The following is a 27,616-nucleotide window of genomic DNA, read 5'->3' as shown; positions in this document are numbered from 1 at the left end:
AGTCAAGCTCTCCATAGAGGATTTTCTTTGGTAAATAAGCATCAGGCATTCTGGCAAGTGTCAGGCATTCTGGCAGCCCAATCCTGCCATCAGAACTTCAGAAGTTTCCAAAAGGCAGCTCAAGTGAAAGGTCCTGGCATGAGACAGGTACACAGTCTCACATGCATAGAACAACGTGGACAGGGCTATTGCTTTACAGACTTTCAGTTTCATAGGCAGACTTGTGCTTCTTCAGCAGCCTGGAACTGAAGGAGATACTTACCTTCTAGATAGCAGCAGTTGGTGGGCTAGTTTGGAAGATGTTGTCGAAGGTGCCTTGGTGAGTTCCTACAGTACATCTTGTAGATGGTACACACTGCTGTCATTCTGTCAATGGTAGAGGGAGTGAATGTTTGTGGATGGAGTGCCAATCCAGAAGGCCTGCTTTCTCCTGAATGATTCTGGACTGTTGTGACCCACACTCACCCAGGCAAGTGGAGAGCATTCCATCACACTCCTGACTTGTGCCTTATAAATGGTGGACAGGCTTTGGGGAGTCAGGAGGTGAGTTACCCGTGCAGGATTATTAGTTTCTGACATGCTCTTGTAGTCATAATATTTAAATGGCTAATCCAGTTTTGTTTTGGGTTAATGGCAACCCCCAGGATGTTAATAGTGGAGGATTCAGTGGTGGCAATGCCATTGATTGTCATGGGGCAATAGTTACGTTCTCTCATGTTGGAGATGGTCATTTCCTGACACTTGCCACTTGTCAGTCCAAGCCTAGGTATTATCCATGTCTTGCTGCATTTGAACATGGACTGCTTCAGTAGCTGAGGAGTCACGAATGGTGAATACTGTTCAATCATCAATGAACATCCCCACTTCTGACCTTATTATGGAAGGAAGGTCATTGATGAAGCAGCTGAAGATGGATGGGCCTAAGACATTACCCTGAGGAACTCCTGCAGTGATGTCCTGAAAATGAAGTGATGGACCTCCAACAGCCACAACAATTTCCCTTTGTGCCAGGTATGGAACCAACCTGAGTGTTTTCCCCCTGATTCCCACTGACTCCAGTTTTGCTAGAGCTCCACGATGACATAGCTGTCAAATGCTGCCTTGATGTCAGGGGCAGTCACTCTCACATCACCTCTGGAGTTCAGCTCTTTTGTCCATGTTTGAATTAAGACTGTAAAGAGGTCAAGAGCTGAAGGAGTTGAGTGTTCCTGGTGGAACCTAAACTGAGCATCAGTGAACAGGCTATTGCTAACCAAGTGACACCTATCAACATTGTCAAGAATACCTTCCATCAGATCGAGAGTAGACCAATGGGGTGGTAATTGGCCGGATTGTAATTGCCCTGCTTTTTGCATACAGGATATACCTGGGCAATTTTTTATATTGGCAGATAGATGCCAATTTTGTAATAATAATAATAATAATAATAAATAATCGCTTATTGTCACAAGCAAGCTTCAATGAAGTTACTGTGAAAAGCCCCTAGTCGCCACATTCCGGCGCCTGTTCGGGAAATTGAACCCGCGCTGCTGCCTTGTTCTGCATTACAAGCTAGCTGTTTAACCCACTGTGCTAAACCAGCCCCTTAAAGGGTGTAGGTGCACTAGAGCAGCTCGGCTAGGGGCGCGGCAAGTTCTAGAGCACAGGTCTTCAGTACTATTTCCGGAAATTGTCCGGGATCATAGCCTTTGCAGAATCCACTGCCTTCAGCCGTTTCTTGATATCTCGTGGAGTGAATCGAATTGGTTGAAGACTGGCATCTCTGATATGTGGACCTCCCGGAGTGGGCCGAGATGACCATCCACTCTGGCTGAAGATTGTTGCATATACTTCAGCCTCATCTTCAGCATGAACACAATGAGCCAAATTGCCTCCTTCTTTGCTGTAACCGTTCTATGGTACACTACTACTATCTGTTCTCTTATCCCAACAGTGGGATCACAGATCCATAAATATATGCATTGATAATTCTTTTTTTTTTCTTTTTAAAATAAATTTAGTGTACCCAATTCATTTTTTTCCAATTAAGGGGCAATTTAGCGTGGTAAATCCACCTAGACTACACATCTTTTGAGCTGCGGGGGCGAAACCCACGCAAACACGGGGAGAATGTGCAAACACCACACGGGCAATGACCCAGAGCCAGGATCGAACCTGGGATCTCTGCACCGTGAGGCAGCAGGGCTAACCTACTGCGCCACTGTGCTGCCCTGCATTGATAATTCTAAGTCAATTTTATGAATGCCCATGAGAGGAGTACAGATAACAATCTCCAAAAGCATTAAGGAGAAAAGCACAAAATGCAAGAATGCCTGGAGGAAGATATTACATTCCACATTCTTATGACTATGGGAAAGAGGAGGAGATTCAACACTGATGTCATAATTTGCCTGAGGTGTGCAATACTCCAATCAGCAATGGCTAAAGCCATCAACAATAACAGAGCAAAACTTCACATGTCCTTGAAAGCCGGTTTTAAATAGGAACATCCCACAACCGCCAATGTCATGGTGCTGAAAAGTATTTCTTTCAATTTACTTTCCTGCAGGATGACCATCATTAAGCAATAGGTGAGAAATGCTTGTAGGTGCCTCCTAGAGAAGTTTTATTCAAAAACAATACACTTGACCACTTTTGTCCTTACAAATTACTATCCCATCTCCAACCTCCCTTTCCTCTTCCAAGGTCCTAAATGTGCTGATGCTAATCTTTCCTATAACTCCATGCGGATTCCCACCTACTCAGGTTTCTGCCTCACCACAGTACATGAACACAAATGACTTCCTACTTGACTGTAAACATGCTAAACTAAGCTCCCCTGACCAGACTTCAGCCTTTGGCATAGTTGGCAACATCTTCTTCCAATATCTAGCTGGGTGGGACAGCACTCGCCTGGTTCCAGTCATAGCCAGAGAATTACCTGCAGTGGTTTCTCTTCCCCCTCCTGCATTCTTCGCTCTGGAATGTTCCAAGGATCTATACTTGGGGCCTCTCGGCGACATCAACCAATACATTACCCTTGTACACTAACAACATCCAATTCAACCTCAACATTGCTTCTCTTGACTCCTCCACTGCCTCCAAAGATAGATGGCTTGTCCAAAGTCCAGTACTGGATTAACAATCTAATCCAATTAAATTTTGGGAAAGCTGAAACCATCGTCTTCGGCTACTGCCACTAAGTCTGTACACTAGCCACCAACTCCATCCCTCTCCTGGCAACTGTCAAGAGGTTGAACAAGACTGTTCACAACATGCGTTCCCTATTTGACCCCAAGATTGGTACATATATAATCAAAAACACCTAGTTTCATTATCTCCATGATACTGCCCGGGTCTGCTACACCTGCTGCCGAAACCCTCATCAATACCCATTATGACATGACTAGTTTAACATACTCTTGGCCAGCCTAGCTTCCATATGCTCCTCCTAAGCTCTACTGTTCCATTCACCTATCACTCCCCCTCTATTCATTGACCTGTATTGACTCTGATTAAACAGTGCACCGATTTTAAGATTCTCATCCTTGTTGTCAAATCCCTTTCTGGCCTTTTTCCCTTCCCATCTCTGTAATCCCCTCTAGCTATAAAACCCTCCCAGATATTTGTGCTCCTCCAATTCTGGCCTTGACCACCCCCTATTTTACTCATTCTATTATTGGTGGCCATGCCTTCAACATTTGAGGCCTAATTCTGGAATTCCTTCCCCAAACCTCCCTGCTTCTCAGTCCCTTTCCACCTTTAAGATGTTCCTTAAAATATACCTAGATGACCAAGCTTTTGGTCACCTGCTTCAGTATCTCCTTATATGGTTCAGTGTCTGCTCTTGTGAAATGGCTTGCGGGGTGTTTAACTATGATATAGGCCTTATATAAATGCAAAATGTTGTACGACATTTTTGGTGTTTAATACAGAAGAATGAAATATTTTGTGCCTGCGGTGAATTATATAAATCAGCAAGCAAGGCCTTCAAGAAAAATTTTAATTCATAACCTGAGGTGTTGAAATTCCTTTCTGCCTATGTGGGTTAGCATTCTTTGTATTATTTCTTTAGTCTCACATTCTATGCAAACAAATAGACAATTAGAAAAAAATAAGACTTAACATTTCCCCGAGACTTCAGACTAGAAACTTCAGACTATCAAATGCACCCATTTTTCACCAGGAAAAATGCTCAGGATAGTAGCTGCCTTCCGAATTCCTCATTAAACATCCTCTTCTGCAACAGCCTTCTGGAACCTCGAGTTCATAGGAAACAAATGGTTTAGAGTTGTGACACCAGCAGTCATCAATGATATTTACCTTTCTGTCAGAAATGCTGAGATATAGCACACAGGGACATTGCCAAGAAACAAAATCGGACAATGACAACAACCTGCATGCCTCAATACAGCATCATTACGTTCAGGTACTAACCAGAGGATCAACTTACAAGCTGAGTTAGGAAGAACATGAAACTATATTTAACTAATCACCTAAACTTATTCCATTTCTACCATGGAAACATTTGGTCATATAGTTACACATCTGCAGAGAAACTTGAGTCACAAAAATCGAATCAAAAGAAATGCACATACTGGAGGAAGGTCTATACAGGTCAGGAATTCTGCAAGCATGTCACTGGCTTCGCCCTCAGGCTGTGTGCCGAGGGAAAAGGCAGTAACAAAAAATTGCAGATGTAACCCACATGTACCAGTAGCTGCTACATACATGGAACTTGATGTCCAGCAGCTGCAGGCACACCTGGAAACACCATCAGCTCCCACTCTCTCACATTCCAAAGAAGTTATGGCGCACCAGCTTTGTGGTGTTTGATTTACACAATTGTACCTATTTTCATGTTAATGTTGCACCACTAAAATGGAGTTGAACTTTTTAGATTTGAAGAGTGAACATAGAAACTAGGAGTAAAAGTAAGCAATTCAGTTCTTCGAGCCTGCTCCGCTATTCAATCAGATCATAGCTGGTCTCTTCCTGGTCTCAAATCCACCCCCCCACCTGTTGCCCATATTCCTTTACCCAGTTTATCAAAAATACATATATCTCTTTCTTCAAACCATTTAAAGACTCAGATCCTACTACACTCTAGGGCAGCGAGTTCCACAAATTCAACACCCTCTGAAGTAGTTCCTCCTCATCTCAGTTCGAAATCTACCGCCTCTCAATCTATATTCAAGACCTTCATTCTAGATTGCCCCACAAGGGGGAACATTTGATCTACATTTATTTTATCAATCCCTTTTAGTATTCTATACACCTCAATCAGATCCCCTCTCATCCTTCTAAACTCCTGCGAGTATAAGCCCAAACTGTTTAATCTCTCCTCATACATCAACCCCTTCATCCCCGGAATCAATTTGGTGAATCTCCTTTGAACTGCCTCCAATGCCACCATATCCTCCCTGAAATAAGGAGACCAAAACTGGACACAATACTCCAGATGTGGTCTCACCAACACCCTATACAATTGCAACAACACTTCTCTACTTTTATACTCCAGTTCTTTTGCATAAACGCTGACATTCCATTTCCCTTTTTAATTACATGATGTACCTGCATGCCGATTTTCTGCGATTCATGAACAAAGACACCCAGATCCCTCTGCCCAGATGCATTTTGAATCTGCTTTCCATTTAGATAATAATTTACCTTTCTATTTTTATGTTGAAATGGATAACCTCACACGTATGTACATTAAACGCCATCTGCCAAATTTTGGGCCAATCTCCTAGCCTATCTATATCCGTCTGGAAAATCTTTATCTCCTCTTTACTGCCTGCTTTCCCTATTTTAGGATCATCCACAAATTTTGCTATATTACACTCTGTCTCTGCTTGCAGATCATTTATATAAATTGTAAACAGTTGAGGTCCGAGGACTGAACCCTGCGGCACCCCGCTAGTAACTGCCTAATTAAACTATATTCCAAGCAGCTACCAGTAAAACATGCTGCCACAGCTGTAGCCAGAAGACCAACATCAAGATCTCTATGTTTTGCATGTGTGCCATGGCTAATGTATTACAGCAAGTCTGTGAATATGCACAATAGCAAGACCACAGGTACAGCCAGTTTATCAAATGCATCAACCTCAGTTAAATGTTACAGTATGGCATACATCTCTCAGATTTAGGCTTTACTGTAACAGAAAGTAGTATCAGATTTCTGTTGTCATTGCAAGCAACTTGTTAAGATAATGAGATAGCAGTAAATCGAACAGTGAGGAGGGTAGAATATGTCTTAATGTCATTGGAGTAGGAAACTGACATTCCCACTAATGGCACTGTTAACCTTTGGCATGCATATCATTGTTGGGCAAGAACCAAATCCAAGTAGGCTGCAATGGAGGAAGACGACATTTGACTTAAAAACATCAACCTAATGTTCAACACAAGCACAAAAACTATTGAATGTGAATAAAATAAACAGTACCTCTTTTCTTTTACGTATTAACACCACTTATCATTCATAAACAATAGTGTCCACTGGTTTAGCAAGGGCTGGTTTAGCAAGGGCTAGTTTAGCTCAGTGGGCTAGACAGCTGGTTTGTAATGCAGAACAAGGCCAGCAGCACGGGTTCAATTCCCGTACCAGCTTACCCGATCCGAACAGGCGCCGGAATGTAACTTCATACTTGTGACAATAAAAGATTATTACAATCCAATCACAAGGTATTTGAGAGATTAATTAAAACGGAATGCTGGTCCAAAGGAGGTGGTATTGGGAGGGGGTAACCAAAAGCTGGACCGAAGAGGGGCTAGAAAGAGTCTTGTCCAATTAAAGGGCAATTTAACATAGCCAATCCACCAACCTGCACCTCTTTGGGTTGTAGGGGTGAGACTCACGCAGATATGGGGAGAATGTACAAACTCCACATGGACAGTGACCCGGGGCCGGGATCGAACCCGGGTCCTCGATGCTATGAGGCAGCAGTGCTAACCACTGCGCCGCCGTGCCTCTCCTTAGAAAGAGAGTCTTAAAGGAGAAGTGGGGAGATGGAACATCAGAGGAGTTTAAAGGAAGGAATTCCACTAGTGTAGACCTAGATAGCTGAAGGCAATTGCAAATAAGAGAAAGAAATCATGAATCAAGAGACCTGAATCAGAGGAATGGAGAAGGAGGATTGCAGGGCTCAAGAAGTATATGGGTAATAGGGGCCTGGTCACAAATGGATCTAAACATAAGATCCAGTATTTTAAATGTCAGATGTTGGGACAGCTGGAAAAACAGAAATTGCCAAAGGGGTACAGGTGAGCCAGATTTGAGGTATGACACAGGCAGAGTTTTGGAAGAGTTAAATTTTAAGAGTTTGCCCAGGGCCAAGGAAGCACTGAACAGTAAAGTCTAATGGGTGACTACGGTGAAGGTTTCAACAACTGATAAGCTGAGGTAGGGCCGGAGACAGAATCTTATGGAGATGGAATTTGACAGTCTTAATGATTAGCAATGGGTTGAGAAACTCAACTCAAAGAGTTAAAAGATGAAAAAGTTGCAACAGTCTAGTTTAAACCTGGGAGGATAGTTACCAGTGGCAGTGGCTCTGAGCTTTACAGCAGAGAGTCAGGGTGAAGACAATGGCTTTAGTCTTACCAATGCTTCACTGGAGAGAATTGTGGCACATCCAAGATTTGATATCAGACAAGTCAGAGATATCAACTTGGTCAAAAGGGGTAGATTTGGGGGTGTCAGCATGTGTGAGGAATCTGACTGTGTTACTGAAGAATGTGTGATTGAAGGGTAGCAAGCAGATGGAAAGTACCCATGGATAATTATTGGGGAACTCCAGAGGCAACAGTGCATGGGATGGGATAAGAAATCACACTGCAGGAGATAAATGGAACACGTCAGAGTGGAAATAAGGATAGACCCATTGAACTGAATGGTGGAAAAGCCAACAGGGATAGTGCACCTCAGTCACAGAAACCATTTCTGATTTTGCTTAGCTCCCTGACCCAGCACAGAGCTGTGGATCCTCAAGACAGTCAAAACGCCATCAATACAAGGGAGCTAAACTTAGCAGCACTACATCTTGGGGGGGAAAAATGTTTTCCCAAGGTGCTAAGATTAGTTCAGTTACCAATAGCTGCTCGAGTCTCTTGCACTGTAAAAAGCAACTACACGTTGATATTTAACATTAGGCCAGTGTTGCCATGGGGTGTACCTAACCCACATGAAATGCAGCGGTTCAAGAAGGCAGCTCACCGCCACCTTCGCAAGGGCAATTAAGGATGGGCAACGGATGCTGGCCTCGTCAGCGAAGCATACATCCCGTAAAAATGAATTTTAAATAAGTGCAAGGTACAGCTGCCACACGGCTGGCTACAAGTCAAATCAAAAACTGAGCCTAAGTCGCCACACTAGTCACCCCCAACCTCAGTATCTTACCTGACGCCCGGTTTCCAATCCCATATTCTCTTTGTTACTGCCGACTTGCAGCAACCAAAATTGCCTACTAAAAGACCACCAAACTTCCAGTAATCAATTTCAGAAAGTCCCAAGTTTTTTTGAACACTGTGATCATTAAAGGAGGTTTTATACAATATTTTTAAAATCCTAAACTGACAATCCTACAGGTGTTATGCTAGAGAAGAGAACTTAAACGCCATTAAATCGCGAAAATGGAGCCGTTACAAAAGAGTCCTAAAAAGGTTATTATAAATTTAACCTTCAATCAACTCAAGTGGCTATAAATCTGAACAGATTACTTCTGATGCAGACCAGAGATTATCAAGAACTCGTGTGACTACAATCACAATACGGACAGACTGGATAAGATTGTCTGTACCAAGAAATATGAGTCAAATTCCTTGGGGATTCAGAACAAGCATTACGTCACAACCCAATAGCAAAAAGAAAAGCAATTACAAAAACAAAATGCATTAACTGCAAATAAGAACCCTTTGCTTCAATCTACACTGTTTGCATTTGAAGATGCACCTTATCAACAGCTTACTGTTTTGGCAAAGTGAACAAAGCATGGTGACGATTTTAGTAGTTACACCTACAAAATCAATTAACACAACAGATGGATAATAAACTCTCAAGAGCTTCTAAATGTCATGACAATCTCAGAGAGAGAACCCAGTCAACAGTAACTGAGCTAGATCTTTTAACACATTCCTAAATTACATTTTTGGTTGTCCAAATTACATCCAATCTTTCATTCATTAACAATTCAAAAGCTTCGGCGTTATGACGCCGGAACTTATAACTCGACAATTTGCCCTTATCATGTTTATTTTTTAAAGAACATGCAAACAAATCCACTGTGTCAGCAGCTGACCTATGAAAGTACGAGGATCAACGTTTATACTTTACTCAGCAAACGCAATGCAGTGACTATAATTGGCTTTAGCGGCCAAGGTTTCCAGGAAGGAAGATGCAAGTGTTCTCTTCATAATAATCTTTATTGTCACAAGTAGGCTTACATTAACACTGCAAAGAAGTTACTGTGAAAATCCCCTAATCGCCACACTCTGGCGCCTGTTCGGGTACACCGAGGGAGAATTCGGAATGTCCAATTCACCTAACAAGCACGTCTTTTGGGGCTCGTGGGAGGAAATCGGAGTACCCGGAGGAAGCCCACGCAGACACAGGGAGAATGTGCAGACTCCACACAGATAGTGACTCAAGGCATGAATCGAACCCGGGTCCCTGGCGCTGTAAAGCAACAGTGCTAACCACTATGCAACCGCTCTGCACTCATTCATTTGGTTCTCATTCATGTGATGGCCAACTTTCTGCTTTAGAAACATTATATATGGAAATTGGGAAAGGAAAGAATCAATTCAGTTCAAATATCTCTTTCCCACAGTCACATAACCTGTCAAAGCTTACAATACCATTTCAAAATGATGAGTCACACTAATGATTCCAAGCTATTCATAGTCATGCCATTGGGAAATGCTTTCAATTGCTTCCCAATAACCTACACTCCTGGTCTTACTTGTAGGACTATTGACAGTGGCTGGGCTAGGATTTGGGTGAGGTGAGAGAATAATGAATTGATAAATCACTCCATGTGAAAAAATAAAAATGTATATATAATTCTAGGCAACCTATTTAAATCAACGTGTGTTACAAGCCTTTAACAAAAGACTTTAAAGAACACCAGAAACCATCAAGGGCAAAGCAGTGAAGATCAACCCAACAAGATTCTATTGCTGCTGTACTCACTGCAACCAAATTAAAGATGATGGGTTGGAGGAGGGAATAGAATAATTTAAGTGCCCCTTGTAATTCTAGATATATAACCCGAATACCCTTTACAATACAAGATACAAGACTTTAGCTCCAACAACTTGCAGTAGAATGTTAATTATCTGTGCTTCAATTATTTGCCAAGATTTTCATGGGGCAAAGCTTCATGTAACATCTCATCTCACTGGTGTACAATCTACTTCCTCTCTGGCAGAGCAACCTCACAGTCAAAGATATTTATGCTATTTTTAATGTACATTTTTGTACCTAAACTTCAGGATTCATCATGTGGGTGAGAAAAAAAAGTGGATTTTTATTAAATCTGGTTGAAGGGGAGAGGGAGACGCATGACCTAGGGTTGCTAAAAGAATCAGAATGGTTGCAGCACAGGATGATGACATTTGGCCTACAACCGTTGTGTCTGTGCTGGCCCTCTGAGGGAGCAGTTCACCTCGTCCCACTCCACTGCCTTTTCTCCGCAGCTCTGCAGTTTTTTTCCTTTTCACAATAATCCAATTCTCTTCTACAGCCTCTACCCTCCACCACACACTACTCCAGATTCTACCCATTCACTGCATGAAAATGTTTTCCCGTGGAGAGTTTAACCTGTATTTAAGCAGACATAATTGCCATTGATGTTACTGACAACAAGGGCTATTTCAAAGTTGGCAATATATTTCCTACACAGTTTAGTGCAACTTCCAATATGCAAGCAGCTTCCAAATTAAGTCAGTTTTCACTCAGTTTCTTTCTTATCCTGGAGCTGTCCTGCTAGAAGTTCCAGTGAACCACCCAAGTATTTCCTGCCATTATCTCCCTTCCTTACAAGTGTTTCAGTTTTCTCCTAGAAACTTATTTCACAGCCTTTTTTAATATAAAAAACAGCTTGATTCTGGTTACCTTTGTTGCATTTTGCTGCCTTTAGTTTCCACACATCTGCTTGTAAATAGTAACTATGTAGCATGTTTTATTTGTATTACATTCATATTCATCAGATTCCCTCTCAAAATCCTTCAAGTAAAATATTATTTTTCCAAGCCCCCCACAACCCCACTGTCCCTTTGCTTCCCAAACTAATATGCCTGAGATGGACTGCCTCATTCTCACCATATTTTTCTGCTTTCCTATCTTATTTTCCAAAGCTTCCACTCCCTCCCATAACCCAAAAGTCCAAATCTCTCCTCTAGCTGCCTTCTGAACACTCCCCATGATCCTTTTAGTAGAATGCCTTGTGACATCTTTGCATTCTGTATTATGCCAAGTAACAGCCCTTGGCATAATAAGTTAAAACTCTTTGTGAGCACAGCATTCGCACCTTTCATTATTAGAAACCACCAGACTGTTCCAAATGCAATAGGGGAATAAAGTGCATAAGTCTGTTTTGAACGCGGGCCACTTGTGAAGCTGCTAAAAGACCATTCACATCATAATGACACAGGCGTCTACACCTACAGAATCCCTCTGGTCTGTCAAACAGACATTAAATCCCCATTTAGGCTATCTGTTCCTATTATTGCCAAGTGTTCCCCTTCCAGCCTTCTTTAAAAAGTTAGTTTGGAGTTAATTCCTCTATTTGACAGATGTCTTCTTGCAACTTGACTGCCCGACACTGGGGCTACTCAATTCTGTCTGCAGTTCTTTGAACTTCCTTGCTGGAGTCTTTTCTTTCATAATCGATGATGCCTTTCAATATTTGACTGAGGTATGCCATTTTTTCAAGGGAGCATTAAGGCATGTTTACTGCACTAGTTTTATAGATCTGCCGCATTACTTCACCTTGGCTGTCTTTTTTCTGCTAAATTGTGGCTGCATTGTTACTTGTAATTTGTTCCTTGTTGCTACCCTCTTGAACACTATAATTTTTGAATCAATAGTAAAATAAATGTTTATTGAGCAATAAATGTATTTCCTTTGGAGTGTATCCAGTGTCTTATTTTTGCCTTTTGGGCCCATACAGATCCATCTAGTCATGCTGTTCACAGCAAGACATCAGTTATACACCCAATCATCATGCAGATTGATCCTGGATTCTTTTTGGAGCCACTCTTAAGTGCACAACTGGTGTCAGTGCAAGACTTATTGGTCCTAAAGGAGAGCCGATATAGCAGGTCCTGTGGTTCTTCCCAATTAGTCAACTAGCCATAAAAGTGAGCAACTGATCCTTATCGGCCAGAAATATCTAAAGATTGTCACCCAATTGCTGCTAGCTTGCTCTTGGCTTGGGCAGTGGTAGATGTGCTAGAATTAGGCATGGGAGTAGAAATAGCTATGATTATTTGGCTGTTATCGGTCTCATCCACTGTTCATATTTGGCTGTTATCGGTCTCATCCACTATTCAAAGTATACACAGATCTCAGGTGAAAACAGAATCAAGCAGGGCTACCAAACCACCATGGTTAAATAGACTGCCGGGATTTTGATCAAAGCTGAAAATTGGTAACTGGAGATACGTCAATGAAAATCAGGAATGCCAGACACGCTGAGCAATTACTTTGCAATCATATTCAGAGTACTGGAGGAGGACGGTAGCATGACAGACAGTTCATGGAAACTAATATTGAATTGGGCAGGAATGAAGAAACTATTTGCACTGAAGAGTGACAACCTCCCACCCAGACTAGATAGCTTCCATCCCAGAAGTCAGTGAGAAAAATGAAAGATCATAGTTAGGGCATCTGCAAATTTCTCTCAATTAGAGGACTGTTTTAGATTGGAAAATTGGGCTTGGACATGTCATTTTGCTATTTTTAAAAAGTTTCATAGAATTTACAGTGCAGAAGGAGGCCATTTGGCCCATCGAGTCTGCACCGGCTCTTGGAAAGAGCACCCCACCCACGGGCGACACCTCCACCCTATCCCCATAACCCAGTAACCCCACCCAACACTAAGGGCAATTTTGGACACTAAGGGCAATTTATCATGGCCAATCCACCTAACCTGCACATCTTTGGACTGTGGGAGGAAACCGGAGCACCCGGAGGAAACCCACGCACACACGTGAGGGGCAATTATAGACAAGTCAGTCCAACATGCTGTTGGTAAATTGTCCATCTAATTAAGGTAAAGGTGGCTGAACACCTTGAAGATTTTCAGTTGTTCAGAGGAAGAGCTAGCATAGATTTGTAAGGGGGTAGGTTATGCCTGGCAAACCTGATTGAAATTTTTTGAAGAGGTGACTAAAGTAGTGGACAGAAGAATGCTTCTTCTTCTGTTCTTTACCCAAAGGCAGGTCTGAACCACAGTACCACAATCTCCAGATCTGTGGGCAGCACGGTAGCACAAGTGGATAACAGTGGCTTCACAGCGCCAGGGTCCCAGGTTCAATTCCCCGCTGGGTCACTGGCTGTGCGGAGTCTGCACGTTCTCCCCGTGTCTGTGTGGGTTTCCTCCCACAGTCTGAAGATGTGCAGGTTAGGTGGATTGGCCATGCTAAATTGCCCTTAGTGTCCAAATGAAAAGGTTAGATCGGGTTATTGGTTACGGGGATAGGGTGGAAGAGAGGGCTTAAGTGGGTCGGTGCAGACTTGATGGGCCGAATGGCCTCCTTCTGCACTGTATGTTCTATGTTCTACCATAGGTCAGGCCAGGAGGCAAATCCACCCTAGTGGAACAGGTATAAAACACAGTGCTGTTGGTACCAATCAAATCTACACCGGCTGTCCAGCCAACTGAATCAAATAGCTCAAGGAGTCATACCAATTAGAAGCAGTCGGTCGCTCGAGTTTGTTCCGTCATTTAACAAGATCATGACCGATCAGTTCGTAACTTCAACCCCACATACCTGTCTACGGATAACCTGTCAGCCTCTTGTTTACCAAGAATCTATCTAGCTCTCCCTTAAAAATATTCAAAAACTCTGCTCTAACTGCCTTCTGAGGAGTTCCAGATACTCATGACCTTCAGAAAAAAATTCTTCTCATCGCTGTCTTAATTGAGCCACCTCTTATTTCTAAACAGTGACCCCTAGTTCTGGAAGAGAGATATCCTCTCCACATTCACCCTGTCAATATCCCTCAGGGTCTTAAGTTTTCAATCAAGTCACCTCTTACTGTTTTCGTTAGAGAGAAGGTTAAGAGGTGACTTAATTGAGGCATACAAGATGATCAGAGGATTGGATAGGGTGGACAGTGAGAGCCTTTTTCCTCGGATGGTGATGTCTAGCACGAGGGGACATAGCTTTAAATTGAGGGGAGATAGATATAGGACATATGTCAGAGGTACGTTCTTTACTCAGAGTAGTATGGGCGTGGAATGCCCTGCCTGCAACAGTAGTGGACTCGCCAACACTAAGGACATTCAAAAGGTCATTGGATAGACATATGGACAATAAGGGAATAGTATAGATGGGCTTTAGAGTGGTTTCACAGGTCGGCGCAACATCGAGGGCCGAAGGGCCTGTACTGCGCTGTAATGTTCTATGTTCTCTGTACTCTTCTAAACTCTAGTGGATACAAACCTAACCTCTTCGACCTTTCCTCATAAGACAACCCACACATTCCTGGTATCAGTCTAGCAAACCTTCTCTGAACTGCTTCCAACACATTTATATATTTCCTTAAATAAGGGAACCAATACTGTACACAGTACTCCAGATGTGGTCATATGACTAATGCTGTACAGAGTCAGAGTTGATGTGGCAATATGCACTTTTACATGCATGTTGTAGCCTAGATATTGATGGGAGGTGCTCCAATTTCTTTCCACCACTTGGCTGACCAGGAATCTCTCCTGCTTTTACTTCTCATCATTGACATATATTTCTTTAAATTTTATAGAATGTGGACAAAACTGGCTAGACAAACATTTGTTGCCCATCCCCAATTGCCCTTGAGAAAGTGGTGGTCAGCTGCCTTTTTGACCCACTGCAATCCAGGTGTTGTAGGTGCACCCACATCTACTGTTAGGAAGGGAAGGCTTTACAAGTTGATACTCGACCAGTCTGGCCACATTATAAAAGCACCTTCCTTGGTCAGAGTCTAGAAGTGGGAATTGAACCCGGAATTTCTGTCTCAGAGGCAGATACACTACCCAGTGTCACAAGACCAGCTAGGATTACGCTTTCTGGATTCCGAGAAGGCATTCAGTAATATCTCTCATATGAAACTGCTAACGTTAAAGCTCTGAATTGAAGGCAAATTCTTGTCCTTGTTAGAAAATTGGCTGAGCGACTGGAAATGGAGAATAGGGATATTAGGCAGATACTTGGGTGGCACGATAGCACAACGGTTAGCATTGTTGCTTCACAGCATCAAGGTCCCAGGTTTGATTCCCGGATAGGGTCACTCACTGTCTGTGTCTGGAGTCTGCACGTTCTCCCCGTGTCTGTGTGAGTTTCCTCCGGGAGCTCTGGTTTCCTTCCACAAGTCCTAAAAGATGTGCGGTTAGGTAATTTGGACATTCTAAATTCTCCCTGTGTAACCAAACAGGCGCCGGAGTGTGGCAACTAGGGGATTTTCACAGTAACTTCATTGCACTGTTAAGCCTTGTGACAATATAAAGATTATTATTACTCCAATTGGCAAGATGTGACAAGCAGTCAGCTTTAACAAAGGGTCATCTGGACTCGAAACATTAGCTCTTTTCTCCCCCTACAGATGCTGCCAGACCTGCTGAGATTTTCCAGCATTTTCTCTTTGGCGACAAGCAGTGACCTGGAATGATCTGTGTAGGGGTCTCAACGGTTCACCATATTCATTAAAAATTTAGAAGACGGAATAAAAATATATCCAAATTTGCTGATAACCCAAAAATAGGCGGCATTTTAAAAGAACAGAATTACAAATGAGGTATGGATAGATTAAGTGAATGGCCGAAACAATGGTAAATGGATTTCAATATAGGCAAATGTGAGGTCGAGGCTAATGAAATGTTGGCCTTTATATCTACAGGAATAGAATACAATGAGGGAGAAGTAATGTTTTAACGATACAAAGCCCTGGTCACGCCACACCTGGAGTACTGTAAACAGTTCTGGGCACCACAATGACCTCGGGAGGAAATGTAGCTTAGATTCACAAGAATGACACCTGGACTCCAAGGGTTAAATTGCAAGGAGAGATTTCACAAACTACGGCCATATTCCCTAGAATTTGGAAAGTTAAGTACAAAGGTTTCCAAGGTATTAGGAACAGAGGGTAGATTGAGGGGAACTATTTCTCCTGGTTGCTAAGTCTATGACTAGGGGATACAGCCTAAAAAAGTCAGACCTTCCAGGAATGAAATTTGGAAAGACACACATACATACACAAGGCTACTAGGATTTTGGAACTCTCCGGCACAAATGGAAATCTACACAGGTCAATCAAAAATGTAAATCTAATTGATAACTTTCCCTTTTGGTTAACAAAAATTTAAGTACGTGAAATGCATTCATTGGTGAGCCATAATCTCACTGAATGGTGGCAGAAAACGAAAGAAAAATGGGCACCTGATCCTATTTTCCGAAAACCCATACACGAATAATAGCCATTTAGGCAATGTACTGGGTGTCACAAGTAGCTTTGTGACCATGTATTAACAAGGACTGAGGGGGAAGGGGGAGGAAAGTTAACGGAGATAAAGCAGCAGGGTAAAATTGGTCTTCGGCTCAGGTAAACAATGGAGATTTTTTTAAATGTCACAGGTTGGAAAATGGGTTGCCAATACACTATGACCCTTTTTGTGCTACAGCCCAAGAAAATACACCCAGCACATCTTCCTGGGGCTCAAACACAAAGTAAAATTAGACATTACTCCTAGGAGGCAAGGGATTTTACTATTAAAATTTTGAGAATGGAAGAGGGGATTGGCTGGTCTTCAGTCTTTAATGGGACCTGGATGCCACTGACAAAGCCAGAATTTATTTCACGTGACAGTTAAGAGTCAACCACATTGCTGCGGGTCTGGAGTCACATGTAGGCCAGACCAAGCAAGGATGGCAGACTTCCTTCTCTAAAAGGCATTAGTGAACAGATCAGTTTTTAACCAGATAATGGTCAACAGGCAGATATGAGCATGGTATGGGAAACAACATACCGAACTGACATTACGTGAAAAAAAACTAATAATAATAATAATAAATAATAATCTTTATTGTCACAAGTAGGCTTACAATAAGACTGCAATGAAGTTATTGTGAAAAGCCCTAAGTTGCCACATTCCGGCGCCTGTTCGGGTACACAGAGGGAGAATTCAGAATGTCCAAATTACTTAACAGCACGTCTTTCAGGACTTGTGGGAGGAAACCGGAGCACCCGGAGGAAACCCACACAGACATGGGGAGAACGTGCTGACTCCGCTCAGACAGTGACCCAAGCCGGGAATCAAACCTGGGACCCTGGCGCTGTGAAGCAACAGTGCTAACCACTGTGCTACCGAGCCACCCATAACCGGAACAGCCGAAGGAAACCAGCGCAGACACTGGGAGAACGTGCAGACGTCACACAGACAGTGACCCAAGCCGGAAATCAAACCTGGGAGCCTGGAGCTGTGTAGCAACAGTGCTAACCACTGTGCTACTAACTGCAAGGCTTTATGACAACCTAAAACCCAGCCACACGGTGAGTCTCTCATGCTACTGCTCAAGAGTTGTTGAGGGAGACATACATGATTGAGATGTGGTAATAGGTGAAGTCAATCAAGTGTTTTCTTCTTCATCTCACACCTCAAAATTTATAAACACGTAGCTTTGCAATTCATTTGTCGCTATGTAAATTATACTGGCTGGTCCAATCCTTCATTAACGGTTGCAATTAAGAAAATCTGTCACAAAGAGAATCGTTCTGATCCTCTTTGTACCACATGGCAGGAAGATTTGTGTTTTATCCGCAAGCTTACGACACTAGACTTGGATTGTAACATCAGCTGACAGGAAAAGAATGCTTTACTACAAAGTAACACTCTCACAGAGTTATGTTCATGTACATTTATTGTACGGACATACGATACTCCAAACAGTACATTTGCAGAATTTACTACAGGAGCAGGTTCCACTTACATGAGATCATTCAAATATTTGAATGGAAACTTCATTCTAATCCTTTTAGAAAAATTTATTTTCCTGATGTTTTCCTGGACAGGATTTAAGACTTATCAATCTGTAATGATTCTTACATGTGGGTGCAGTAAGACATTTAGCCTTTACTGTATTTTATTGACCTTTGACAAACATTTATACTTTTTTCCCCCCACAGAGCTGACAAAAGCAGTAGTGTTGAAAATGTATTAATACGTATCAATCTCCTAATTGATGCAACCAGTATGGAACAAAATATACCACATTCAATAAAACAAAATCGGTCTACTAAATTACTCGGAATAACAGAGGTACTAATTTAAAAACTGACTAGTTTAAATATATACTATTCCTGCCAATTTCAAAAATCAAGTGATAGGCATATATTATATTACAGATAAATACAACCCCTTCCCCAAACCAGCCAATTTATCCCCAGCAGCCACCTTGAAGGTAAAGCAGATCTAAGGAATCAAGATAGAAAGCAAACTGCTCTCCTGGCTGGAATTTGCAAACTCGCTGTACGCCTCCATTAAAGGATATTAAAGAAACGAAAGACTCGGTGCTGGGCAGGCGGCCAAGAATCCAACAACAATTAAAACAGTTTTCCTTCATTCACCACCACCACTGCAGTGGCTGATATTAAAGTAAATTCAAGGCCTGGAAGGTCAGGCTCTTCTCGATCGACTGGACTCCCAACTTTCTCTGCACATCAAAACTTTTTTTTTAAAAAATATATATATATATATACACACATACATACACGCAACCTCACCTACGGGCGGCAAAAGAGAACTTTGTACACAGCCTGGCACACAGTTGTATAGAAGGGAAAAAAATGTAAACGAAAACCTGGGGGAGGGGGAACCAAAAGAAAACTGGACTTCTCTCTCAACACCCCCCCCCAAAAAAAATAAACAATATTGTTTTCTCCCTCTACCCCACACTTACTTAAAAAGAAACTTTCTTAATTTACTGAACATAAAGCAAACACGAAAAGAAAAAGGGGAAGAGAACGTTGAGGGAAATATTAACTTTTTTTTTACTTGTTGGCTGTTGTTCCAGTTGCAAAGTTTTTTTTTGGGGGGGAAAAGAGACAAGCCCAGGAAGGAGGGTTTTTGGAGATGGGAAACGAGAGAGTTGGGAAATGGTTTGTATATAAATATGTTTTTATATGAAAGAAATAAACAAGTGCGAAGTGTGAATGAAGTGAGGCAACGTTGCCTTGTGTCCTCTGCCTCCCCCCTCTCTCTCTCGCCCTCAGACCCCCTTCTCTGCCCCCCTCCCTCAGTCTCGGCGCCTGCCTCTCCTCCTCTCCCTCACACACTCACTCAGTCACTCTCTCCCTCACACAGGCGAAGCCTCTTTACCTGGACTGGATCCGCCGCCATCTTGGCCTCCCTCTCTCCTCCGGATCCGCCGCCGAGCGTCGCCCAGAATCCCGATTTCCCTTCTCTTCTTTCCGAGCGATCGAAACCGGAGAGTTGTTGCCGCCAGAGAGGAGGAGGAGGAGGAGGAGGACCGTTTGCTCATTTATTCGCGGCGCCGTGTGTTTGGATCAGGTTTTAAAAGGCGAGGGAGCGCGGCGGCCGCCGCCGCCTCAGCGCATCCTCTCCCCCCATCCCGGCGGCGGCTGACAACAGCCCCCCCCCCCCTCCCCTCCCCTCCCCTCAGATTAAACACCCAAACAAAACTCCGAGAGGGAGGAGGGATTGGTTTTTCTTTCGAAAAAAGAGAAGTGTCAACTGGCCATTGACTTCCAATTCCTCGCTTTGTGGTGACCTCCCAAACTCGCGCGAAAAGTTTTCTTTGGGTCTTTTTTTTTTTAATTGTCCTGTCCCGTCTTGCTTTCTCTCTCTCTCTGTATGTGTGTGTGTCTCTCCTCTTTTTTTTTAAATTAATGCCCTCCCACCCCCGACCAGGAGGATGGGCGCAAACCGAGTGTGTGTTTTTTTTAAAGTCAGCCTCCGCCCTCTGAGGAGAGCCCGCCTGCTCCCTCCCTGCCTTAACTAGCCCATCATGTGATTCCCTCTTCCCAACGCATTTCTACAAACCACCCAGCTATCCCTCTCTATGTCTATATCTCCTGTGTTTGCCCCCCCCCCCCCCCACTTCCTTCCAAACTTCCCCCCCTCCCCCTTTTTGGTCACTGAAATGTCTGTGCCAACCCCAACAAAAGCTGGGCAAACTTCTGCCACTTTGTGACACCCAACTATTTTGTTTCTTTTGACCTCTCCAAACTTCCTTTTCCCTCCCTCCGGCTTTGACCCAAGAGTCGCCCCCCCGCCCCGGACTCGAAACACCAGCTCCCTCCCACAGATGCTGCCAGACCTGCCGAGATTGTCCAGTATTTTCTGTTTTCATTGCTTTTTCTCTTTTCCCCCCCCAAGGTAGCGCAATGGTCAGCGCTGTTGCTTCACAGCGCCAGGGTCCCGGGTTTGATTCCCGGCTTGGGTCGCTGTCTGTGCGGAGTCTGCACGTTCTCCCTGTGTCTGCGTGGGTTTCCTCTGGGCGCTCCGGTTTCCTCCCACATGTCCCGAAAGAGGTGCTGTTTGGTGAATTGGACATTCTGAATTCTCCCTCAGTGTACCTGAACAGGCGCCAGAATGTGGTGACTAGGGTTTTTTCCCAGTAACGTCATTGCAGTCTTAATGCAAGCCTACTTGTGACAATATTAATTATTATTAATTGGCTCGTGTCACCCAAACATGCGTTTGTGCAGTGCCTTTCGGCGGCCAATTAAACTTTACAGCCAATGTTGGGGAACAATCTGGATGCAGCAAGCTCCCGCAGACACCAATTATTGAGCAGGAAACCTGTCTCCCCCTCCGATGTAGATTGAGGGCTAAGTATTGGCTGTGTCGCTGTTATCTTCAAAAATACTACCATGCCATCAGCGTGCCCTTTGAATTTTGTTTTTTAGTGGGTAACTGATTTTTGTAAGTGTGGAGGCCCTTTAAAGTTTTTGCACATATCCAAGTTAGCTAAACAGGGCAGCCTCTGTGCAGCCTGCACAAGAACTCAAAGAACTTTCCACTTGCTGATCAGCTTGGGAGGAACAGCGTGGGATCTTTTCAGTCCACCTGAAAGGACCAACAGGATCTCAGTTTAACATCTCACATGAAAGATGACACCTCATACTCCCTCAGTACTGAACTGTGTGTCAACCTTGATTCTTGTATGGATGTCCTGGAGTGGGGCTTGAACCCATAACATTCTGACTCAAAAAAGTTTAGAGTGCTATCAAATAAATTGCAGTTAGCACTAATAATTTTGATGGAGTTACAAATACGATCATTTTTACTATGCCAATTCTTAAATGCATGATTTTGTTTTAGGTATAGAACCATAGAATCACTGCAGTGTAGAAGAGGGCCATTCAGCCTATCGAGTTTGCACCAACCCTCTGCAAGAACCCCACCTAAACCCCGTACCTGGGCCCAGTCCCCATAACCCCACTTAACATTTTGACACTAAGGGGAAATTTAGCATGGCCAATCCACCTAACCTGCATATCTTCTGACTGTGGGAGGAAACCAGAGCACCCAGAGGAAACCCATGGGGAGAACGTGCAGACTCCACTCAAGACAGTCACCCAAGGCCGGAATGGAACCCAGGACCCAGGTGCTGTGAGGCAGAAGTGCTAACCACTGTGCTGCCCCCTGGTACCTTACACAAATAAAACTTGCCTTATAGTTAAATGCTTGTGCATCTATGGGTGCAGTTGATGAATTAAAAAGGAAAACCACAATCGCTGAAGGTGTGAATTGGAAACAGGAAATACTAGAAATACAGCAGTCAGCATCTATAAATACTTTAGGGGTTATGCTCGAGTGGCATTGTAACTTCAGTGGATAAGTTAAATAGGTAAGCAAAATTACGACCAAACAGAAAGGCAGAAACCCTGTTCCCCATTCCCCACCCCAAAATCATTCCTTGTCACCAGATCAAATCTTATATATTTATCTGTCAAAATAAAACCTGGTTGATCTTTCAAAGCACTATTTTCCTGAATTTGTACATTTTACATGTACTTTAGTACATTTGGATATTTTACTTATGCACGAAAGTTACAATGCCACTTGAGCATAACCACTAAAGTATTTATAGATGCTGACTGCTGTATTTCTAGAATTTCCTGTTTCAATTCACACTTTCAGCGATTGTGGTTTTCCTTTTTAATTCATCAACTGCACCCATAGTTGCACCAGCATTTAACTATAAGCCAAGTTTTATTTGTACTGGTACCAGAGGGCGACACTGTGGTTAGCACCTCTGCGTCACAACACCAGAGTCCCAGGTTCGCTTCCCGGCTTGGGTCACTGTCTGTGCAGAGTCTGCACATTTTCCACGTGTCTGCGTGGGTTTCCTCCAGGCTCTCCGGCTTCCTCCTACAAGTTCGGAAAGACCTGCTTGTTAGGTGAATTGGACATTAAGAATTCCAACTCGGTGTACCCGAACAGGTGCCAGACTGGCGGCTCGGGCCTTTTCACAGTAACTTCATTGCAATGTTTTTTTTTTAATAAACATTTTATTGAGGTTTTTTTTGGCATTGTAACAGCAGCAATATAAACAATGTACATGAGAATATGAGCATAGTGCAAATACTACCTCTCTCCACAACAGGTTCCACCATTAAATAACCCCCTAACCTACACTACCTTAACCCCCCCCCCCTCTGCTGACGATTAATTTTCCACAAAGAAGTCGATGAATGGTTGCCACCTCCGGGCGAACCCTAACAGTGACCCTCTCAAGGCGAACTTGATTTTCTCCAAACAGAGAAAGCTAGCCATGTCCGATAGCCAGGTCTCAGACTTCGGGGGCTTTGAGTCCCTCCAAGCTAATAGTATCCGTCTCCGGGCTACCAGGGAAGCAAAGGCCAGAACATCTGCCTCTTTCTCCTCCTGGATTCCCAGATCTTCCGACACCCCGAAAATGCCACCTCTGGACTCATTGTCACCCTCATTTTTAATACCTTGGACATGACCTCAGCAAACCCCTGCCAAAATCCCTTAAGTTCTGGACATGCCCAGAACATGTGGACATAGTTCGCTGCTCCTCCCGTACATTTTGCACACCTGTCTTCCACCCCAAAGAATCTGCTCATCTGGGCCACTGTCATGTGAGCCCAGTGAACGACCTTGAATTGAATCAGGCTGAGCCTGGCACAGGTTGCGGTCGCGTTGACCCTACTCAACGCGTCTGCCCAAAGGCCCTCCTCTATCTCTCCCCCCAGCTCCTCCTCCCACTTTCGCTTCAGCTCCTCGGTCTGCGTCTCCTCTGACCCCATAAGTTCCTTGTAAATGTCAGAGATGCCCCCTCTCCTACCCATCCTCTGGAAACTACCCTGTCTTGAATCCCCCTTGGCGGCAGGAGCGGGAAGGTTGAGACCTGTTTACGCAGAAAGTCCCGCACCTGCAGATATCTAAATTAGTTTTCCCTCACCGATGCAAACTTCTCCTCCAGCGCCCTCATACTCAGAAAGCTCCCCTCTATAAACAAGTCCCCATACTCTCAATCCCCACTCTGCCAAATTCGGAACCCCCCGTCCATCCTCCCCGGGGCAAACGGGTGATTATCGCAAATTGGGGACCAGACCGATGCTCCCACTGCTCCCATATATCTCCTCCATTGCCCCCAGACTCTCAAGGCCGCCACCACCACGGGGCTGGTGGAGTACCACGCCGGCGGGAACGGTAGAGGCGCAGTTACCAACGCCCCCAGACTGATGCCCTTCCAAGACGCCGACTCCATATGCACCCATGCCGACTCCCCCCCACCCCCCCCAAAAGCCACTTCCTAATCATGGCTATGTTAGCCACCCCAGTAATAATTGCTAAAGTTCGGCAGCACCAGCCCGCCCTCTCCCCGACTCCGCTCAAGCATTACCCTCCTCACTCGCGGAGACTTGCCCCCCCACACGAAGCCCGCAATAACTTGATTGACCCGCTTAAAAAAGGACCGCGGAATAAAGATGGGGAGACATTGAAACACAAACAGGAATCTCGGGCGGACCTTCATTTTCAGCGTTTGGACTCTCTCAGCTAGAGACAACGGGAGCGCATCCCATCTCCGGAAATCATCTTTCATATGATCTACCAATCGGGCCAAGGTCAATTTATGTAGCCGGCCCCAATCCCGCGCCACTTGAATACCTAGGTACCTGAAACTGTCCCCTACCACTCTAAACGGCAGTTCCCCCAGTCGCCTCTCCTGACCCCTCGCCTGGACCGCACACATCTCGCTCTTCCCCATATTAAGCTTATACCCCGAGAACCAGCCAAACTCCCCTAAAATTCCTATGATTTCTTCCATCCCCTCAATTGGATCCGAAACATACAAGAGCAGGTCATCCGCGTAAAGCGAGACTCTGTGCTCCAACCAAACCCCCCCCCCGGCCCGGACCATCCCCTTGAGGCTCTCAGAGCAATTGCCAGCAGCTCTATAGTCAGCGCAAACAGCAGTGGGGAGAGGGGGCATCCCTGCCTCGTCCCCCGGTGCAGTCTAAAATAGTCCAAAATTGACCTGTTCGTCCGTACACTCGCCACAGGAGCCTGGTACAGCAACCTGACCCAGTCAATAAAGCCCCTCCCAAATCCAAACCGCCCGAGAACCTCCCGTAATAAATCCCATTCAACCCAGTCAAAAGCTTTTTCCGCATTCATTGTGACCACTACCTCCACCTTCCTACCTTCCGGGGGCATCATAATCACGTTTGACAGCCTTACATTGGCCACCAGCTGCCTGCCCTTAACGAACCCCGTCTGATCCTCCACAATAACGTCCGGTACACAATCCTCAATCCTGAAGGACAAAATTTTGGCCAACTTAGCGTCTACATTGCATGATAAAGGCCTTAGGACCCATAGCTCCGGGCTCTTGTCACGTTTCAGGATCAGCAAAATCGTGGCCTGTGATATCGTCTGGGGCAGAACCCCTCTTTCTCTTGCCTCATTAAACACCTTCATCAGCACCGGTCCTAATATCCCGAAGAACTTTTTATAGAACTCCGCTGGGTACCGGTCCGGTCCCGGGCTTTACCATGACCTTCAAGCCCTCCACTATCTCCTCCAACCCAATCGGGGCCCCCAGTCCTTCTACCAGCTCCCTGTCCACCTTCGGGAAAGTCAGCCCCTCCAACTTCATTGCATTGTTAATGTAAGCCTACTTGTGACACTAATAAAGATTATTGTGATGTTATGTCTAAATGTTATAAAGGGTTAAATGTATTTTTTACTCCCTTCCATTGCTGATTTAAGTCAATAGTCGTGACCTGTTCTGTGCTCACAGACTGCTATCAAAAGACTGCCTGAAAGAAGGCATTTATGTAAAATTGCCCTCTTCAGTGACAGCATGAGCAGATGATGCGGACAGTATTCTCAATTGTTACTGCTAAGGAGATTCACCAGAACACATCTGCTCCTAGTCTGCTTCTGCCTGGTGATATAAAAGCACAAAATGAACTGAGATAAACCAGTAAATAGAACAATAACTTCCATTTTTTATAATCCCTTTAAAGTACAGAGCCCTTTTTGGAGCAGTGTTGAAAGAAATGGAATGTCAAGGATAAGAGAAAGTTTATAACTTGCAAGAAGACTGGTTTTAAGATGTTTTTTTAAAGGAGAAGCAGGGGGTGTTTAGGGAGCAAAGAGCAAGGCTTAGATATTAAAAGCTCAGCCGCCAATTACGATGTAGCGTAAAGGAGAGAAGCACAAGGTTAAGACCAAATGACCAAAGAGTGCAGGAGAGCAAGGGAGATTGCAGAGATAGCGTGGAAGGATTTTACTAAACCTGAGTGACAGGCCATGGAGGAAGATGTCAAAGGAACAGAGTTTGTGTCAGATGCTAAGAATAATGGTATCAGTTGTCATGATACCTAGATGAACAAAGTTGTAACTCATTCATACCTGTTTAACATTGTCAGCAACAATTCTGCAGTGAACGCAGACAAAACTTCTTTCCCCAAAGAGTGGTTAGAATGTGGAAGTTGATACCACAGGAGTAGATGAGTCAACTAGTATAGATACAGTAAAGGGGAAACCAGAAAAACACAGGACAGAGAAAGAAATAGAAAGATATGCTGAAAGGGTTAGGTGAAGGTGACTGGAAGGGGGCTGGTGTGGAGTCTAAATGCTGGCAGAGACCAGTTGGACTGAATGGCCTCTATACTGTACAGTTGGACTGAATGGCCTCTATACTGTACATTCTAAATAATTGTATGTAATCTCAGACAACTAGTCTGGCAGAATGGAGACTATTATGGGTGAGAGAAGTGGACAACAGGTTGAGTTGAATATTGTTGGCATACATATGGAAGCAAGCACTGTGCCACTGGATGACGCTGATGAGGAGCAACGTGCAGACAATGAAAAGGAGGGTGCCAAGTGTAGACCACTGCAGCGAAAGAAAGCAAAAGCATTGCTGGGGATCTATTGTTTGCATCTGAATATGTAGGATTGGATGCATACGCATTCAGTCCCAATGAACTAGAGAATGAAGAGAGACAGTGCAGGTTGGATGACACCATGGTCAACTATGTCAACTGTTGTAAGAGGCTTGGGAAGGACAAGGAGGGATATTGCACAATGCTCATAGGCTGAGGGAATTTCCTTGGTCAGGCCAGTCTCAGTGTCGTAACATAATTAACTCCCTGTGTAACTTGAAGGTTTTTGTATTAAAGCATTTAAACAATCCATTTACAATCATGACAGAGTGGATTTACATCTGAGTAGGTGAGCCTTACAGACTAGGAAAGCCCTACATCTGACCCCTAATCTGTGACAAATTAGGAGATTATAAATAGAGTAGCTATAGGTACACTACATTTGATCTCAGCACAAAGCACCTTCGGATGATTTACTATGTTAAAAGTATTACATAAATGCACAATGTTATTGACTGATACCTAGTATCTGTCCTGGAATTGTATGTATAAAATTATTACAGTGCAGAAAGAGGCCATTCGGCCCATCGAGTCTGCACTGACCCTCTGAGAGGGTACCCCATCTAGGGTCAGGCCCCCACTCTATCCTCTTAACCCAGTAACCCTACCTAACCTAACCTTTTGGACACTAAGGGGCAACTGATCATGGCCATCCACCTAATCTGCACATCTTGGGCAGCACGCTGGCGCAACGGTTAGCACTGCTGCCTCATGGCGCCGAGTACCCGGGTTCGATCCCGGCCCCGGGTCACTGTCCGTGTGGAGTTTGCACATTCTGCGGTATTTGTGTGGGTTTCACCCCCACACTCAAAAAGATGAGCAGGTATGTAGCTGATTTGGCCACATTAAATTGCCCCTTAATTGGAAAAAAAGAATTAGGCACTCTAAATTTAAAATAAATAATAATCTGCACATCTTTGGACTGTGCGAGGAAACTGGAGCACCCTGAGGAAACCCACGCAGACATGGGGCGAAAAT

At 44.1% G+C, this 27,616-nt stretch overlaps 1 protein-coding gene across 1 annotated transcript in view; it reads right to left on the bottom strand.

Moving 5' to 3' along the window:
• Window positions 1–19,836, bottom strand: part of LOC140426098 (serine/threonine-protein kinase N2-like) — a 158,454-nt gene extending 138,618 nt beyond the window's left edge. Inside the window, exon 1 of the mRNA XM_072510448.1 lies at window positions 19,563–19,836. Within this exon, the coding sequence (XP_072366549.1) occupies window positions 19,563–19,583 (21 nt within the window). The 5' untranslated portion in view covers window positions 19,584–19,836. The remainder of the gene's footprint in view (window positions 1–19,562) is intronic.
• Between the last annotated feature and the right edge of the window lie 7,780 nt (window positions 19,837–27,616).

The sequence above is a fragment of the Scyliorhinus torazame genome, chromosome 7 (assembly GCF_047496885.1).
Source record: "Scyliorhinus torazame isolate Kashiwa2021f chromosome 7, sScyTor2.1, whole genome shotgun sequence".
In the NCBI taxonomy this organism is placed as follows: Eukaryota; Metazoa; Chordata; class Chondrichthyes; order Carcharhiniformes; family Scyliorhinidae; genus Scyliorhinus; species Scyliorhinus torazame.
This window is presented reverse-complemented; position numbering and strand designations above follow the sequence as displayed.